The sequence below is a fragment of the Rhinolophus hipposideros genome (genome assembly GCF_964194185.1).
Source record: "Rhinolophus hipposideros genome assembly, chromosome: 11".
NCBI lineage: Eukaryota > Metazoa > Chordata > Mammalia > Chiroptera > Rhinolophidae > Rhinolophus > Rhinolophus hipposideros.
Window position 1 is genome coordinate 46,582,683 of NC_138057.1, and position 19,607 is coordinate 46,602,289.

Below are 19,607 nucleotides of genomic sequence, written 5' to 3' on the forward strand. Positions count from 1 at the left end.
ACCCAGTGTCCTCATGCACCTTCCCCTCCCAGACCTTGGGCAAAGGTGACTTTTCTGAGGTTAATTAGTATACCATGTCTGAGACAGATGTTCAATAAATATTTGAATAAAATCAATGGTGGTATTTCCAAAGCTTAATCAAGTCAAAGGCATTTTCAATATTGATGAGGTTCCTAGCAGCACTTCTAACTTCACCCAAGATCCCTGGTGGCTGAAAATAGAAAGTGGTTGATTGCCTATAGGCATTCCTTATTCTCCCCAAGATGCCCTCTGGGAGAACAGGAACACTGAAAAGCCTCAATAATAAGGATTTCACTGGTTCAAAAAAAAGGAAAAAAAAAGATATCAATCAAAGGAAATAAGGCTCATCTGCAAATATTATTAAACTGAACACCTCTTTGTTGTACCTTGTAGATTCTTTCTGGTGAGGGTGAAAGGGAGGTCATTTGAAGTTAGTAACTCCCAGAAGCTGTCACTGTTTATGCAACATATTCAGTTGGTTAATAATAAAGTCTGATACTATCAGGATATAATGAAACCTAAATTATCTATGGGGTTGGGGAAAAGGAGAGCAGAGATATGAAATCTCCAAGCACACCCCTAATATTAGTCCCACTGCACCATAGCTTCTGTTTCTCTGATTTAGAAATACTGAATGAGTGAATGAATGAATGGACCAACAATCAACCAGTGAAAAAACAAGTAAATGAAAGAACTAAGATGTCCTGAGGCTAAAGGTAAAATGTCAACAATGGCACAACCACCCAAATAGACCATTCCCACCTTGTCCCCAGGCAGTGTCAGCAGCCAGGAGGCGCGTGCTGCCTAGTGACCTGGCTGGCCTGGCCAGGAGTTGGCAGGTTCCAGCAAGCTGAGCTCCACAGAGCCAGAGAGTGTTCATGGCATCATGCCCAAGAGAAGGCACCAGTGATAGAAGCCAGAGGAGCCTGTCTGAAAGAAGTTGTTAAGAGAAACAACTGTATTGGGAGTCAAGAGAGACATAAGGTAAGGATCCCAGAGGCCAGTGAGCCAGAGAAGATGAGGCAAGCAGATCAGAGAAGAGGGGTGGAAGGGCCGTTTGGCCTGGCTGGGCTTTCTTTTTGCTTTGTGTTTATTTTTTTAAATAGTTAATACAATTGATCCTTGAACAATATGGGAGTTAGGGGTGCTGACCCTCTGCACAGTCGAAAATTTACATAACTTAAGACTCCCCAAAATGTAAGTTTCCCCTCGGCATCCACAGGACCCCGACAAATACCAAAGTCCATGAATGCTCAAGTGTCCTATATAAAATGGTATAGATCAATGCATACAGTTGGACCTCCACATCTGTAGACTCCCAACCACAGACCAAAAACAGTACAGGTATTTATTGAAAAAAATCCTCATGTAAGTGGACCCATGCAGTTCAAACTTGTGTCGCTCAAGGGTCAACTGTATATGTACATGGAGCAAATCGCAAAGGGTTCCAAAGGATATACTGAGTGGTAATCTCATCCTCACCCTTGTCTCACAGTTCCCCAGTTTTCCTCCCCTGAATTTTTTCTGGATCCTTCCACAGGTAACTTGTACACATATAAACATGCATGTATCTACAACTTTTATATCACAAACCATATCATATTATACCTATCAGTCTGTAGCTTTCTTTTTCAGTTAATGATGCATCTTCAAAATGGTTCCATTATTAAAACAATAATGGTTCCATTGCAGGATATGTACTCATAAAGCTGGTTCATTCTTCTTGAGGGCTGCATAACATTCCACTCTATAGACACACCATGATTTATTTAACTCATTTTTAAAAATATATATTTAGTTCTGTGCAAACTTTGCTACAGCAGATAATGCAGTGATGATATGCATTTTGGACGTATGTGAATATATCTCTGAAAGTGAAACGTCTTGGTTAAAGAGTACGAGTATTTTAAATTGTGACAGGTATTGCCAAAGTATTTTCCAAAGTGGTGATACCGATTAATTCTCCAACACCATCTATTATCTATTGAACTTTCTGAGCTAATCACTAGGAAAAGTTCTCATTTATACCAGGAATCTCAATGTGGTGATATCATCCCCAGGTGGGAGAAACTGCTTCTTGATGGGGAAGGGAATATTACTTTTTAAACATGTGAAGCATAGATATGCATTTAAGCATATAAACAGGTATGTAAAGTATCTGCGGGATTAAAATTTCATTCAGAAAGCGATCAAGAAAAATGTCTTAAATGACTTCTTAGTGGGATGATCATTTAAAAATCAGTGAGAAACACTGATCTAGATACATCCTTGCTGCAAGTCTTTGGTGCTTTCCACCATCCCGCTGCCTCCGGTTTGGCCTGATCGGCATTGGACATTGAAACCTCTTCAAAATTAAGGGTTGCTGAACTTGAAATTATCAATCCGTGGGCAGCTTGCTTTAACAATGGAGCAGGCCATGTTATTTTACAAAGCTTAGGCTGGGAAGCATTCAAAAGTTAGCCTCTAAGGAAGGAAGGAAAGAAGGGAGAAAAAAAGAAGGAAGGAAAAAACAGGAAGGAAAGAGAGAGGGGAAAAAAAATGTGGTTTTTCATAAGACTTGAAGTATCATATCAGGAGAAAAAAGCCATCTTAACTAGGTTTTCTGAATTTATGTTCTGGTGAGTCATTATGTAATTTGTATTCCCTCATATAACTGACTCACATGAACAGTTTTGTGTGTTTTTTTCCCTTAAAACCAATGGCTAATTTCCTAAGTCATTTGCTTATTATGTTGCTTATTAAAAAAAATTACCTGATGGTGAGTGCTTTGCATTAAATACTCAGAGTAGCTTCTATTAGAGACTTGTTTACTTGCCTGCTATTGAGGGGGAAAACTTTTTTTTTTAATTTATTGGGGTGACAAATGTTAGTAAAATTACATAGATTTCAGGTGTACAAGTCTTTATTACATCATCTATATGAAAACTTTTACTTCTATGGTTAACAGGGTAGTCACTAGTGACCAGGCAGTGTCTCTGTCTTTCTCTCCTTCTGTGCCTTGAAACAGAGCCCCAAGTCACTTGTGCTGTCTCCTTTGCACCCAACAGAAGGAAGGAAGGAAGGAAGGAGGGAGGGAGGGAGGGAGGGAGGGAGGGAGGGAGGGAGGGAAGGAAGGAAGGAAGGAAGGAAGGAAGGAAGGAAGGAAGGAAGGAAGGAAGGAAGGAAGGAAGGAAGGAAACCAGCCAGGAGGGAGCCAGACCACACTCTCGGTTCCCAGTCCTACAAAGCAAGAGGAAGTGTGGTGTCTTAAACTGCTGGCCTGAAGATAGGAGACCTGGGCTCTGGGTCCAGTGCTAAAACCATAGACAATCACAGACTATTTCTGAATACGTTACCTCACCAATTAAGAATAAATTGATCAGAAGAGATAATCTCTAAAGTCCATCTTAATTCTGCGTATCCATTCATTGGAGTAGGCCCATGGAGAGGAGAGTGTTTCTTCTGCCCACTATCTAGTAGGGAAATCAAGAATCAGTTCTTAGGAAAACTTGAGAGCTTCTAATACTAGAGATTAAGGGAGAAAAATCCCACAAAAACCATAGTCATTCCAAAACAAGAACTCCAAGAGTCCTGGCTGCAAGGGAAAAAGCCATTCAGATGGCTGTCTTGAATTTGAATCAGAACATTAGCCATCCTCTTCTTCCAGGCACGTCACCCAGTGAGTCAAGACATAGAAAGAAAATATATTTACTGTGATTTTTTTTTTTTTTAGGTATACTTAGTAATCATCAAGTCCTAAGATATTTTCTTCTCCAAGATCATTTACATTCAGTAGATTTGAGTGATCTTTTACATTGTCTGGGACAATGTGCTATAGTGGAAAGACTTAAAGAGACTTGGGTTTGAATCCTAGCTCTGACATTTAGGCCCCGAAACAATTTAGCTAAGTCATTCAAGTTGGTTAAGCCAGTTTCCTCATCTGTTCAAATAGAAATGTTATTGCAAGGATAACATGAGAAAAAAAATGTAGAAAGCTTGAAGGGCACCATAGACACTTAGGAAATAATAGTTTTCCTGTCTACAGTAAGAAATGTATATCCTCTGTGTGCCTTGCCAAAATCTGAGCCAACCACAAGTCTGGGTAATGCTCTATTGGTACTTTCTGGTATATATCTAGCCCCCTTTATGATAGACCATCTGCATAAGGTAATTCATCCGTGTACTTGCTCAGTGTTCCCACTGAAGTTCCATCGAGCATGCAACCTCAGGAGTTACAAACTCTTCAAAGGACTATGTCTGTGTACAGCCATTTGAACAGCCCCTAAAACTCTGAGGCACAGAGTACACATTAACCCAACGACTGTAGGAGAAATCTGTGGGAATGCACATTCTTCCAGTTACTACACAGCTGGAATTCATCAGTGGTTCCATTTTCTCCAGTTGCTGAGAAGAAGGCCTCTTTTACGATCTTGTCAACTAAATGGTATGTTCTTCAGGAATAGGGAGCATATTTTGTTTTTCTTTCTGCCCAGCCTCTCAAGGAGCACTCCCCCAAATCGGTACTATATAAATGTTTAGTTGGTCAACTCTATGTCAATTTGTGATAATTGAGATAAACTTATGTTTGAAAAGATAAATGATCATTTCCTTTACTCAAGGAGCAATTAGGAATTTTTAAAATTCACCAGCACATCTCACATAGAAAAAAAGTATGAAAATTTTTGGTTGCGTACTTACTTTGGTTTACAAAATTAGAAAATCAAAAGGCAAACTAGTAGAATAAAGCATTGTTCCTTTGATTAAATTTAGATCACCTAATAACTTGGGAATTATGGGGAAAAAACGTTAGTGGTACAAAATTATTGGGGATGTTACAGGAGAGAGAATAATGGCCTTCCAGTGTACTAATCCATAGACTGTGAATATGTTACCTGATGGCAAAAGGGACTTTGCAGATGTGATTAATGATCTTGAGATAGAGACGGTTTCCTGAATTATTGAGGTCTCCTCAATGTACTCACAAGGGTCCTTACGGGGGAAAGAATGAGGGAGGAGAGTCAGAGTCAGTCAAGGAGGTGTGAGGGCAGAAACAGAAGCTGGAATGAGGGCACTGATGGCAGGGAGCCGTGCGCCATGGAACGCAGGCAAACTCTAGGAGCTGAAAAACACAGGAAAGGGTTCCTGCCTAGAGCCTCTAAAAGGAACGCCATCTTGCCGAAAGCTTAATGTTAGCCCATAAGACTCATTTCTCTACATCTGGCCTCCAGAACTGTAAGACAATAAATTTGTATTGTTTTAAGTCATAAAGTTTGTGGTAATTTGTTAGCTCAGCAATAGGAAAATAATACAGATCAAGTAGAAAAACAAGATAATTAGAACAACAGTACTAATTATTCTGGGTTTTGATGTCAGAATTAAGAGGTGGCATATGTAAACAAACTAGAGAAATCAATGGATTAATTGTATTTTATATAAGTGTTAGCAGAAAATGATCTTATTCAAAGGCCGTGGTTAACTCACAGAATCAGTAAGAAGGCTCAAGAACCCATTGCAGATTACAGATGATGAGCAGCAAGCAAAGGAAGTGAGGTCCTGGGGAGTACAGACAAGGCAATGCCCCGAAGAATCTGGGGTCCAATCAAGATGCTGCCACTGCTGCAGCCCCTCTGCCATCATTGTGGTGTGAGTGATTTAATTACTGCCTTCAAGTCTGTTTCGCTCCTTTAGAGCCCGGTGCTAGGTAGAAGCCTGTGATGAGCTAAGTCTAGACTGCATACTGCACTCCAGGCTTTAGGGATGGGGAGAGGGCATATGTGTTCCTTTCAGCTTCTCTCAGGACCCATGGAGTTCTGTTTTCCACTAACATTCACATGATATGAAATTCCCCTAAAGAAGAAGGCTGTTTAGATGCCAATACAAAAGAAAGTGACAAATGTCTACCACAGGGTCTCGTAATCTGAATTCCCCAGCACAGCATTTAACAAATAAATTTAAAGCACTGTTGTAAAGACCCAATTGCCTGTAGTTATGAAAAAGATAGGCAAGTGATTTGTTTACAAGTTTGTTGTCAACCTGCTTACGAGTCTCTTATCCACTCTGTATCCCCCATTTCTACCATTGTCCCCAGTACACAGTAGGTCTTGATAAATGTGACTGAATGAATCAGTGAGTGAACAGTTAGAAGCCAGATCACAGAGGGCCTTAGAGATCATGTTAAGTAGTTTTTGTTTATTTGTTTGTCTTGTTCCTTTGTTGTTTTCAGTTTTATACTCATAGATACAGACAATAATTTAGTGGTTATCAGAGGGTAAATGGGGTCAAATATATGGTGATGGAAGAACTGAGTCTGGGTGGTGAACACACAATGTGATATATAGATGATGTATTACAGAATTGTACACCTGAAACCTATGTAACTTTACTAACCATTGTCACCCCAATAAATTTTAATTAAAAAAAAAGTGTTTTTGTTTTTTTATCTAAAAGGTAAAATATGTGTTACCAGAAGTACTGATCAAGAAGATGTTTGTGGCAAATTAAAGAACATTTATTTTACCATTAAAACCACAGTGGACCTATTCACAAGACTCCCTGAAGGGATCCACACTTACTTCTTGAGTTCTCCCCCACCCCCACTGCATAGCAGTGGGAAGAAGTACCAGAAAACTTGGATGGCCAATTTTTCAGAACGCCAAAATCCTAAGAACAGGAAAGAACTCTACAAAAGCTTAAGTCAAATGCTATGAAATGTGACTCATGAACTGCCAACCTGAGATGTCACAAGTTCAAGGGCCTTCCAACTAAATTCCTGTTCTATGGAAGTTTAAGAATACAAATTCACAAGTAAACCTGATACACAGATGCAGAAAAAAATAAAGGAAACTAGGTAATTGTTCTAGAATTTTGCATTTGAAAATGTATCTTACCCTGCAATTTTGAATTGAAACATTTCTCCTGTTTTCCATTTTCAGCTGTGAAAACGTATCTTAACATATAGATGTGGAAAGAAAAGACGTTATTTTTATTTGAAAGCTTGAAAAACAATGTGTTTTCCTGGGGATTCATTCCTATCTTGTGGACTTTTATATATACTGCATATCCACTGGAGCACCTTCTCAACAGCATACTTGTCATAGTATAAACACAAAGGCTAGCTTCCATTTAATTAGAGAACCGCATGACCTCACAACTACTTCTACTGTCATTTAGATTCAACATCCCAGTCAGAGCACTGGTATTTTCTTCATCCCTTCAATTACTTGATCCAATCAGTCATTAATAAATGGAGATCCTACACCTGTACGGTTCTAGTCACAACTTTCCATTCTAACTTTCAGGCCCTCATTTTTCTCTCAATGATTTCCTTCTCTTTTAATTCATCCTACACAACATCCTATCCTATATGATACCCCAAGTTTGTGTCCACCAAAATACCAAGAATATATGTGGGAGGTAGTCAGTGAACTTACAACAAAGTGAATCCTCAACAATGCTCCATGCTGCGAGTAATGTGGTCAGTTTCACTTCTGTTACTCACTGATGGCAGTACCCAGGGTCCTGAACAAGACCAAAGTGATCAAGGGCTTCCAAATGTTTCTTTTTTAATTGAGGGTGATGGAAGTGCAGGTACTGTTCCAAGCCCTGCATATACATTGACTCATTTAGTCCTTATAACCACCCCATGAGAAAGGTACATTATCATCCCTACTTTACCAATACAGAAGCTGGGGTACACAGAGATTAATCCCCTTGTTCATAGAAACCCTGATAGTAGGTATTTGAAGCTGGGTTCAAACCCAGGCAGACTGATTGCAGAGCTCAGACCTGTGGCCACTAAAATATGCTGCCTCTTATTTATACTGTCCTGACGTGTGTGTGTGTGTGCATGTGTGTGTGTGTGTGTGTGTGTGTGTGTGTCTGCAGAAACTCTTTGTAAAGCCTGCCTTATTGAAAGTGAATTCTTTGGAAGGGAGGCAGACAACAGGGCAAAGGACATAGTGTCTAGTTAAACCAGTGTAAGGGTTTAACTAGATGCTGTTCAGTTAAAAGGTGCTACACAAGTTAGAGCAGGCAGCCTCATCCTAGTTTGGGGGTTCTGAGGGGAAAGCTTCCTGAAGTGATGTTTAAGCAAAAACTGAAGATGAGCAGGAACTAGCTAGGCGGGGGGGGGGGGGGGGGGGGGGGGGGGAGGGGGGGAGAAAGGATGGGTGTCAGAGAAAGCGGCTAACACCAAGGGCATGACAACGGCCAGAGCAAGTCCTGAATTTTTTCTACAAGAGACTCGCTGTTTTCGGCCATCACTCCTCAAGCTGATTGACCTGCTACCCCACTGGCCAAGATGACCTGGCCATGCCATAGCACCCAACACCATGTGTTCATTCTTTTCTCCCACTAGCCAGCTAGCTGCCCAGGCTAAGAAGTGTTTTAGTAGCACAGTTTCATGTAGACACCTCCTAGAATTAAAATGACTTCAGGGATGCCTGCAGTATAGTTTAAGGAAACACCCAAAAGGCAAAAGAAGCCTGCTTTATTGAATTTACAATGCAGAAAATATTGGTAGTTCCCTTAGACATTTGCATTGCTATAAAAATTATACTTTATGGTATAATTATTGATGGTTTGAAGAGAAATAAACAGTGTAAACAAGGTATGGCTGATACTATGAAAATGTAAACCATGTAAATCCAAATCATAAAATAATTATTCATACGTAAAGGCCTACTTAATATATACACATGAAATTTCTTACACACATACACAGTAAAAGCCCACAGAAAACCATCATTCTGAAGCTGATCACTGTACAAATATGAAAATAAATCTTTATCTTTAACCTCAATTTTTATCTTCAGCAAGAGGGTTGTGCAACTTGGCTTTATGCAAAGCACATTTAGTATTAAATAATCAAATGTCACATGTCATGTAAAGCAGCAAGTGGAAAAAATAAATTATGAAAATGCATGAGGCTAAAAGTTAATAGTGAAAAAATGTCTCCTTATCCAACGTTCTTTTCCATGATGAAATTAAAATATTATCCAATGTGTCAGGATACATAAAAAAGGAGCATAGTATAATTGTGATTTTTTAAAAGCTCTCAAAGGAAAAATTGAGACAAATGAGTTACTTGCACAGAACTATGCAATTGTTATCAAATTAAGTCTAAGTTAAAAACATGAAATACAGTCATGCCTCACATAAGGACAGATCAAATATATGACAGGGGTCCCATAAGATTGTAATGGATTATAAGCAAAAAGTTTGTTTGCAATGTTTGAAGAAAAGGCTGGCCCCAGCTATGATGGATGTTGAATTTATTGCAGCTCTGAGTGGTTTAAATAGAAGGGGTTGGGGGTGCTCAGCATGCTGACCACTTACCCTGTACCCTCCAGAGGCTGGGCCTCGGAGTTAGGGAGGGAGTGAGAGGAGCCTGCCCACCCCCTCCACACTCACACACTCCTGCACAGACTTACTTCACTCCATTTCTCTTTTTCTCTGTCTTTCCTCCCAGATCAGACCAGAAAAATACAAGTGTCCCTCTCCCTCTTCTTTCCTCCCTCTCTCCCTTCCTCCTCTCCTTTTTATTATTTCCCTTCTCAAGCTTTATATCTGGGTCCCTTTCAATCTCTGCTGTTTCTCTCCCCTTCTCTCCCTAGACATCTACTCCTGTCATCTATTCTCCCTCCGATGGCACCTCCCTCCACAGCCCTTCCCTGCCCCAATGAGCATACTTGTGCGCACACACATTTTACTTTTAGACTACAGACTTTTAGACTGTAACTCTTCTATGTTTAGATGTTTAGATCCACAAATACTTTGTGTTACAATTGCCTAGTATTCCATACAATAACATGCTGTACAGGCTTGTAGCCTGGGAGCAACAGGATATATATAACAAACCATCTAGGTTTGTTAAGTGATACATGACTGTATTTTTGTTCTTAGTGAAAATATACTTTAAATTTGAGAACATCTTCATGAAATCAAATGTTGCTAATAATCATGATTTCTTAGCAAGCAGCTAAAAGAGCTGTAAGTAGCTTTTCTTTAAACAAGATTGCTAACCAGAGCTATAAAGCTTTAATTTGGATTTTATTAACAAAATCTCTATCCAGGTTCGAATAGTTAAAGATGATTGCTTTGTCTATTAAAGGTGCCTAGCTAATCTAATCTAATTTAATCTAATCTAAATTTGAGTGTACTGAACATACAATTCAGAAGCAAAAACCAAGATAATACTTCTGTATCAAAGGTATACTATTATGCTATTTCCCCAAAAATAAGACCTAGCTGGACCATCAACTCTAAAGTGTCTTTTGGAGCAAAAATTAATATAAGACCTGGTATTATATTATATTATATTATAATTATATTTTATATTATAAGACCTTTATATTATAAGGTCTTATATTAAAATAAGACCAGGTCTTATATTAATTTTTGCTCTTATACTATATTTTGCTCTTATATGGTCTTATATTTTTCTCTTATATTTTGCTCTTATATGGTCTTATATTATATTTTTCTCTTATATTTTGCTCTTATATGGTCTTATATTAATTAATTTTATATTATAAGACCCGGTCTTAAATTAATATAAGACCGGGTCTTATATTAATTTTTGCTCCAAAAGACACATTAGAGCTGATTGTCCGGATAGGTCTTATTTTCGGGGAAACACGGTACATATAGATTCTAAGACAAATATAGAGAGACATTTTGGGGGAAAATAAATAAAGGCAACACGATAACATGTATACTAACAGTTTTGTGCAACTGCACCAAACACCTAAGTATGAATCCTATATATCAACAAATATATGTCAGGTCCATCCTAAACGGGGCTCCACAGATGACACCTAGGCAAAGGGCAGTGGCAGAACTTTCATCATACCGTGTCACAAAATAACCACCACTCCCACCCCTGTTCAGTCGGATAGTTCCCCACGAGCAAGGAATTCTTTTTGGTCAGAAATGTAAACTTTTTTTTCTGGGACCAAAAACCATAAAAAAGGAAACAAGAATTCATGGTGGAGTTGCTATGGACAGATACAATTTTCCAGTAAAAAGAACTAGATGTCATCAATAGAGAGAAGGCATGCTTTTAAAGGCAAAGTGGTGTTGCGGCTATTTATAATCTGTGTGTGTAATGTACCTGGTGAACTTTCATTAAAATAAGAATTAAGCTTGGGGAATTTCAGGTTTGATTATAAAAATCATAAACAGGAGAAAAACTGCTACAATTAATTGTTTTAATTCAACAAAAGGGATGTTTTGGGCCTATATAATACAATAAATAACAGCTATTATTTAAGTTTTGGGGACAAACTATTTGGGGCCGGGATCTGTATGAACCAAGGTAAGTTGGTTGGGAATAATTTAATTGGTTCAGACTACTGAAAACCAAAACCCAAAAACCAGGCCTCACTGACCCACTCTAGGGTCTCACTCCTTTGGCTCTCAGAGACATTTCAATGGGGGAGTCTGGGAGGCATCGCAGGTTCTAGAAGGAGAGCAAGACCAACCAGATCCTTGGTGAAGATGTGACTAGTTACATTAAACAAAGGACTCTGACTCCTTCCCTAACTGCAATTTCTCATTCAAAGAGATGATTTTCCAAAAACTATGCATTACATTTCTTGCATTGTTCATTATTTAAGGAAGTGAGGGAGTGAAGGGATTTGTATCATATCGGAGATTATGCCTTTAAACCATGGGAAGGTTTAAAAACCTGGATAATTTCATTTGGCAAAATGTTAAATCATTCTAAGAGCTAGGGTACTTTTTAAATAAAATGTAGTTCCTATACCATAAAATGCAATCTTTTAAAGTATACAATTCAGTGGCTTTTAGTATATTCACAAAGTTGTGCAACCATTACAATACAATTCCAGAACATTTTCGTCATCTCCAAAAGATATTACATACCCATTAGCAGTCACTCTCAGTTTCTCCCTTTCCCCAGCCCCTGGGAACCACTCACTGGTAGTTTTTTAAGTAAAGAGTGACAACTTTCCTGGGCATTGTACTTTTAGTAATATGTGGCTTTATGTTTTCATAGAATTTTTAACATTGAATTTAAACCATGGAGTTTGTAAGTATTCTGAGATTATAAAATACCCTCTTTTGTATACAACTATTTTTGTCACAAAAAATTATTTTCTTTATACATAAAAAAATAGATTTTTTTATCTCTGCTGGAGTCTAAAAATTAACACTTTTTTCCCTCAATTAAATTCTGTTCTTGTTTCAAAAGTGAGAAAAATCAATACTCCAATATTTTAAAAATACAAATACCCAGAGTCCTTATTAACCGTGGGCTATCATGCTCTCCTTCCTACTGCTTAAAAGTGCTACAGACTGTGAGGGCCAGGGCCGGCAAGGCCAAGCTGCCTTGTTTTACAGACAAGGAAACAGATGGAACGTAGGCTGTTGACATGTCTGAGACCACAGGCTAGTTAACAGCAAAACTAGGATGATAACCCCCTTTTATTACTACTCTAGTATTAAATATGGGCAGGAAATGTTGTCATAGGTTATCTATGAAGTCAGCTACTGCATGAATTTAATTACATCCGTGAGTTTCTACTACAGCTCTGATCTGAGCATGTGATTTTTTTTCAGCACTTAAAAAATATTTACAAGTTATCTTTTAAGACTCTGTAAGGACATGACAAGTGTATTTTATATTTAACCAGAGGGCCCAAATCATTCATGGAATCGTAGTAAAAGAAGAGCTGAGTTTCTGGAAGGACCGAGAACCCAGTTCAGACTTCCCACATGTCCCAGTGTCCACAGGCCACACCCCTCTGTGTAAGAGGCAAACATGTCCCACACATTCTGTCCTCCGGAAGTGAAGAATTCACAGGCCAAGGATGTTTCTGGTTTAACCCTTGCAACAATTCTTCATGTGGGTTGACTGCTTGGAACTGCTCCCACTCAGATTGGCGATGGATCTGCTGTCATCCTCGTCAGTTCTTTTTTTCACCTCCCTGAAGAGAGAGAGAGAGGAAGAGATACAGGTAGAGGTAGAGGGAGAGATGGGATTACTGAGGTACAAAACTAAACCACAAATGACTCTGCAGAAATAAAAATGGTATTGCTGAGCACTTGCCATGTGCCATCCAGATGTTGTTCTAAACGCTCTATAAATGGTGGCTTATTTAGTCCTCACCAGCACCATATGAATTTGTTGTGTCCCATTTTACATTTTCATATACGTATGCGGAATCTCCTTAGGTCACCCAGCTGGAGAAGTGGCAGAGCTGGGATTCCAACCATGCAGGCTGGCTCCAGCACACCAGGCCACACACTCGACATGCACACACACGTGCACACACAGCCTCCTCTTGTTCTCTCCTGTGGTTTCACAAGCTTCAGCCTCTGCCTCACACACAGCTCACTCTTAACATTCTGGAACCTGGCTCCCACCTCTGGCTGACACTTGCTGACATGAGCAAAAGCAATGATGACTGTATAACCATTATTTAATTATGCACGATCATGGGAGGTAACAATGGTTAAAATCAAAAAAAAAAAAATCATCCTTTTGTATCTTCCTAAATTTCTTTCTAGAATTAACTACTAGAGGTAACACTGACAAAAGATCTCCAGGATCTTATGAAAGCCTCCTAGGGAAGTGTCCTTCCAAGTGCAGCCCTGAGGATGCTTGTGAAATATGCAGAACCGGAAGTGCTTCCTTAGATAAGCTGCATGACAATCTCTGTGGGTGAGGTAAGTGTGACAGCAAGTCCCCAGATGTTCCCAAACAATTCCACCCTTCCCTGTCAGTGCCTGGTGCTTCCCCATAAAGAGGTGGAGCTTGTGCCCCTCCCCCTTGGTCAGGACTGGCTCTGTGACTGCTTAGACCAATTGAAGAGCAAGAAAATGGTGTGCTGTGACTTCCAAGACAGGAATTAACAAGGTCTGGCTGCTCTGAGCTGCTGTTTAGGAAGTCCAGGATTCCTCAATGGAGAGAGGCCAGCAGAGGTGCCCTGGGTGATGAGAGGACAAAAGGAGGGGCGCCCTGGTCGCAGGCATCCAGCCTGAGACAGCCCAGTGGCCATCTGACTGCAAACGCAGGACACCCCCCAACTGAAAGCAGTTGAGGAGCCTTCCAACTGAAGTCCAGCCAATTCTGGTAATTTCAAAATATAAAAAGTAGGCGTTGTTTTTAGACGACTAAGTTTTGAGGTGATTTATTACAGAGGGGTAGATAGATGAAAGAAACTGTAACAGGGTGGTAGAAACTGGGAATCAGCAAATTCCCAGGACAGCAATGCTGCCCAATAGAAATATAATGTAATCCACATATGTAATTCTAAATTTTTTAGTAGCCACACTAAAAAATGTAAAGAGGTAAAATTAACTTGATTAATATTTTTTATTTAACTCAGTAGAAAAATACCATTTCAGCATGTTATCAATACAAATATTAATGAGGTACTTTACAATCTTTATACTGTTTTCAAAACCCAATATTTATTTAATACATGCAGCACACCTCAATTTGGATCAGCCACATTTCAGGTGGCCAGGGGCTACCAATTTGGTCAGTACAGCTCCAGAAGGCGCCGATATGTGTTAACTTTTGAAAACCTCTGTGCTATGAGTAGGAAAAAAAGGGAAACTAATTCTTGCTGAAAGGTCAGCTAATAAATACTATGGTACACGTTTTCACATTTTTCTAACTCTATACACCACACACACACTCCCTTGACAGGTGATAGGTGAACATTATTATCCTCACTTCACAGGTGAGGAAACAGATTCAGAAAAAGACACAAGCAACCCCTGACACCCTGGAAGACTGATTTCAGACTTCTGATTTCCAGAACTGTAAGATAATATATTTTCGTTGCTTACACCACTAGGTTAGTGGGAATTTGTTACAGCAACAATGGAAAACTAATACAACTTCCAAATGCAAACTCTCAGTCATTTGGTCATTCAGCAAATGTCCAATTTATGCCAAATTCTGGGATCCTCAATGAGTGAGCTCTGAGGGAGAGCCAGAGCTCTATATCAATCATGGCCGGGTTCCGAGAGAGCTGCTACCACACATGCGCAGTGTACTGCAGGGACACAGAGGGTGCAACATGGCTGTGCTGGGTGCAGGGAAGGAAGGCCTCGTGGAGCTGGAGCTTCATGGAGGCTGACAGCAGAGGGACTGCCTGACAGAATAGGAATTCACCTTCGGTTAATGAGCAAGGGAGATTTTGGGTGTAGGGAACAGCATGCATAAAGGCAAAGAGGCATAAAAGAGTTTGCCTTGACTGGAAAGAAAGTTTGCTGTGTCTATAGATTATCATTCGTTTGGGAAGCAATATAAGAGATATAATCAGAGCAGGAGGTCAGGTCCGACTACGAGGAAACTAAGCCACTCGCTAAGGAGTTCAAACTCTATTCTGTAGATAGGACGCCAACGTGGGGTTGTAAGCAAGAAAGTAAGTGTTCACTGGATTTTTATTTATGAAGATTACCCTGACTACAGGGTGGAGGATGAACTGATGTTGGAGAAATGCAGAGGCAGAAATGTAGGTGTCCCCTACACTAAGCCAGGCAGGAAATTCCCACACAATAAATTCTCAAGCCTGAAGCAAAAAATATGTACAGATTCAAGAAAGATTACAGAGAGGTCACTGAATCAACAGAGCCCCAGAACTCACTGGAGATAAATGATGATGAAAGAGAAGAAGGAGTTAAGATTGACTTCAGGTTACTATTTTTAATTATAATTTTGGTAGTTTCTTAAGGGAACATAGAATGAGGAATGATTTTGAAGAAAAATTAACACATCAGGATTTGGATATGTTGGGCCAGTCACGCCTATGGAATTTCACTTGATGGTGGGTGGGAATATGATTATGGAATCTTAAAAAGAGGTGAGAGTTGAAAATACAGAAATTGGAAGTCACCAGCTAGAAATAGTTCTAGTAACCATGGGGATGGAAGACATCAGGCAGAGAGAGACAGAGTGAAGAGGAAGAGCGTGCCAAATGGAATCCGAAGATTACCAGTATTTAAATGGCAAACCAGTGATTTAGATTAGTAGTGAAAAGTCCCAATGTTGCCACTTAGTAGTTGTGTTACTTTGAGTAAGGTGATCAAGCATTCTAATTCTCAATTTTCTTATCTGTACAAAAGGTCCAATAGCCATAGCATCCTCATAAGGATGCCTCATAAGGCAACTCACATCTCTCCTCCTGGGAGGTCCAATGACTTCTATCAGCTACATATCATATGGCTGCCTAGTCACATGTTTTCTTTTCTTTTTTCTTTTTAATCTAATGTTAAATTGCACAGCCTGTCTTACATTCCCTTGATATCTCCACTGAACCATATACAAGGCTTTGACATGCTGAGTGTTCATAATAATGGAGACACCTGAAAGCAAATATTAAGGGAGAAAACTAGGTACCCGCATCATTCATCTGGCCTTCAGTTTCTTTAATCCACAAAAAATGTAGGCATGTCCACTTTAAGGAAATTAGAAATATATAATCCCAAACATCTAAAACAGTTTTAAGGCCAGGAAAATTAGATTATCTCACCAAAAGCTACCATTTGCTTAAAAACTGCCGTTTGAATAACTCAATCTTAGCAACAGATTTACACTCAACGGGCTCAGCAATTGCACTGAACAGATACATCAGCCTGAGCTTTTGTGTTTTTCTCAAATTTCAGGCCATTGATCAATTAAATGCCTGTTGAATTTGAATCTATGGCAAAAGGCTGAAAGCCTGTGGTTCTGGTGATGGCAAATTTACCTCCCAATGGACAATGGTTGTGATGAATGTCCTATCGGCACTATAGGGAAATTGCATTTCTAGGATAAACTTTTCCTGGGATTAAGAGGTTTTCCAAGAAAAAGCAGAGCAGTTCAGGTTGTTAACCAAACATTTACGGCCTCCTTTCAAAAACGAATCCTTCAGACAGTGCAAATCCATAAACCCGTCTAGTTCAAGTTTTATGGTAATACATGGTGTGAAAGGGACCGTGCTGGGAGTTTTCTATCTTATGAGATCTAAATCAAGAACGTCTATGTTTTGCATTATACATAACATTCTAAAGGCTGTAAAACACTTTTAAATGTTCATTTAACCTGTGGAAACTACACCATTTCCATTTAAGACTTAGGTACTTTGACAAGCAAATCTGAAGGTGGAGTATAAAGCAAATTAAAGTCTTTATATATGTGCTTTTTTTATAATTTTCATATTTAACACATCGCTAACATAACTAATGACCTCAAACCAGGCCATAATTCAATACCAACAATTTTAAAAAGCTCTTTGATAAGTGATTCACAAGAAGTGCCCTTGTTATCAAAATATCTATGCACACAGGTGTTTTAAGTAAACAAACCCAGGGCTGTGTGGAAGCTACACCATAAACAGGGCTGCCACTTGGCTGACCCAACAGGCTGGCAGGAGCAGATGGGGATGGGCGGTTTATGGCCTCTCCCATCTTTATGACACAATAAAGAAAATCGATTCCACACGCTGGGTGTGACCATGGCAGTTTGGAGTCGTTTAACTTTAATATGACCCTCCAAGACAATTCGGCATTAAATAGCGATTACTTTCTTCAGTGGAGTATAGGCTGTTATACATAGATTCATAGACTGTCAAATCAAAAAGGGCCTTACCAATAATTTTCTTCAGCCCCCTCCCTAATTTCATGGATTAGGAATGCCTAAAGGAAGACAGGGACTTGTTCAAGTCTTCCCAGCTATTCAGGGGCAGATTTAAGGGTGGACTTTGAGTCTCCTGACACCACAATCCTCCAGCGCTCTGGGCAGAAGCCAACGGCCAACAGCCAAACCAAGGGCCTGACCTGCTCAGACGGAGTAGCAATTCAGAACCACACTGCCTCAGGTCGCACTGAGCTCCTGTTCAGCCTTGGACCTAAGGATGCTTTAAAGACCTGCAGGTCCTTCCCACACCCATCTGCCTCAGCAGGCACATTATTTCCATCCAGGAATTCTCATGCACATTTTAATGAAACACCAATATAACCATCTGAAAGAAGTGAAAACACCTACTAATTCAGCAATTATTACATCTTTAGTCCATTTCATTGAATCTCCCATCCTCCCCATTTACTGAATGTATCTTCTTTGGCCAAAATGGCTGTGGACCCAAAGGTGCATGGAATCCATAACTGCACCTAATTTATCAAGGTTTTATTTTGGGTCTTATTTGACAAATGTGATAGCAGCCTGTAATGCACTTGAATTTATACATGTTTAAATGTTTGTTTGCATTTTTTCTACCTGTTCTAGGTCATATTCAAAGTTAGCATTGTTTTTGCTTTAAACAAAAATGATTTCCAGTGTGATATGGGGAGGTGGATTTCTCTCTTGGATGGATGTCAAAGGAGATAATGTTCAAAGACTCTGAGTTCAAGTCAAGGCATTTTCCAAGCCCTGCCACAAACCAATGCCAAACAGGCCACCTAAGGCCATTTCCTGATTCTCTCAAGCGAGGGCCACAGTCTTTCCCAAGGCCTCAGTTCAAGCCTTCTATTAACATAATTCTATTCTAATAAGCAGTATAAATATTGTCGTTAATAGAAAAGCAGCATTTAAAATACTGCAAAGTATTTAAAATACTGCAAAGTATTTTGACTGTCGATGTTTACTAACAGAAGAGGCCAATTATCATACTAAAGTTAAGATCCTTGTAAAACTTCACAAGTAATCAGGGACAGCACTATATGCCTAAAGTTATGTTTTTGCTTTGTCAACAATTAAAGGTCATTGGCAATGCACATTTTGATTTTTCTTCCCTTTTCTTGGATATGTAATCCTGTTGAGCCAATAAAGAATCATCTTTTCACTTGTGGCAGAAAACTAGGCAGAAGAGATCAATATAACAGATGATGTTGTTATTTCTTAAGAATACTCTAAGGATTAAAACACATTTATATCGAAGTTCCTCAATGATGCAATTTTTTTATTTTAACTACATCCCAAAATGTTATTTATTATTAACACCATTGATATAGTTTAATAATTACCTAGGTAATAATTTTAACAAAGAGCTTCCAACTGGCATGATATACAATTTGCTTTATTGAGGTGTTGTTGTTTTTTTCCTTTACCCTGGAAAATGTCGTAACAGTTATATTCATAAAAGTCTCTTGTGTTTTAACTCTAGTTCCTGGAAATGATTCATACAAGTCAACTATTAGCTTTGTGGTGACATTTTGCAGAAATGTCAACGACACCACAGATGCACCTGCTTTGTTTGGCAGTAAAGGTATTTTGCCAATGTTCATAGTGAACAAGCAGCATCACCAGTTTTAATAAAATCCATGTTGAATTGTTTCTCTAACCACTATGAAAGACAAGACAGTGTTTCCCAATGTATATTCATGTTATGGTCAAGAAATATTACATATGCTGCAACTAAGTGAAAATTCAATCCTATATCCAGTTTTCCAATTATGAGACAAAACTTTACCGGGCAAGATGGAGAACAGCTTCCACTACATTCGAACCATCTTTGGCGCTTGTTTCACAGAATAATGCCCCATAGGTCTGTAGAAAGAAATATATACTATTAAATGAAGCTTGCAGAAATTTGAGCTCATAAATAAATAAAATAATTTTTTTTATTTGTTAAGAGTGACTAGTAACTAAG

At 39.1% G+C, this 19,607-nt stretch overlaps 1 protein-coding gene across 2 annotated transcripts in view; it reads right to left on the reverse strand.

Moving 5' to 3' along the window:
* Window positions 1-19,607, reverse strand: part of RASEF (RAS and EF-hand domain containing) — a 60,998-nt gene that overhangs the window by 8,315 nt on the left and 33,076 nt on the right. The window contains exons 15-16 of one of the 2 annotated variants that reach the window (XM_081066663.1): window positions 19,428-19,504; window positions 10,419-12,950 (exon numbers count right to left, since the gene is read on the reverse strand). In XM_081066663.1, the coding sequence (XP_080922789.1) occupies window positions 12,845-12,950; window positions 19,428-19,504 (183 nt within the window). In that variant the 3' untranslated portion in view covers window positions 10,419-12,844. Of the gene's footprint in view, window positions 1-10,418; window positions 12,951-19,427; window positions 19,505-19,607 lie in introns of those variants that run through there. The other variant, XM_081066664.1, reaches the window with a different exon arrangement.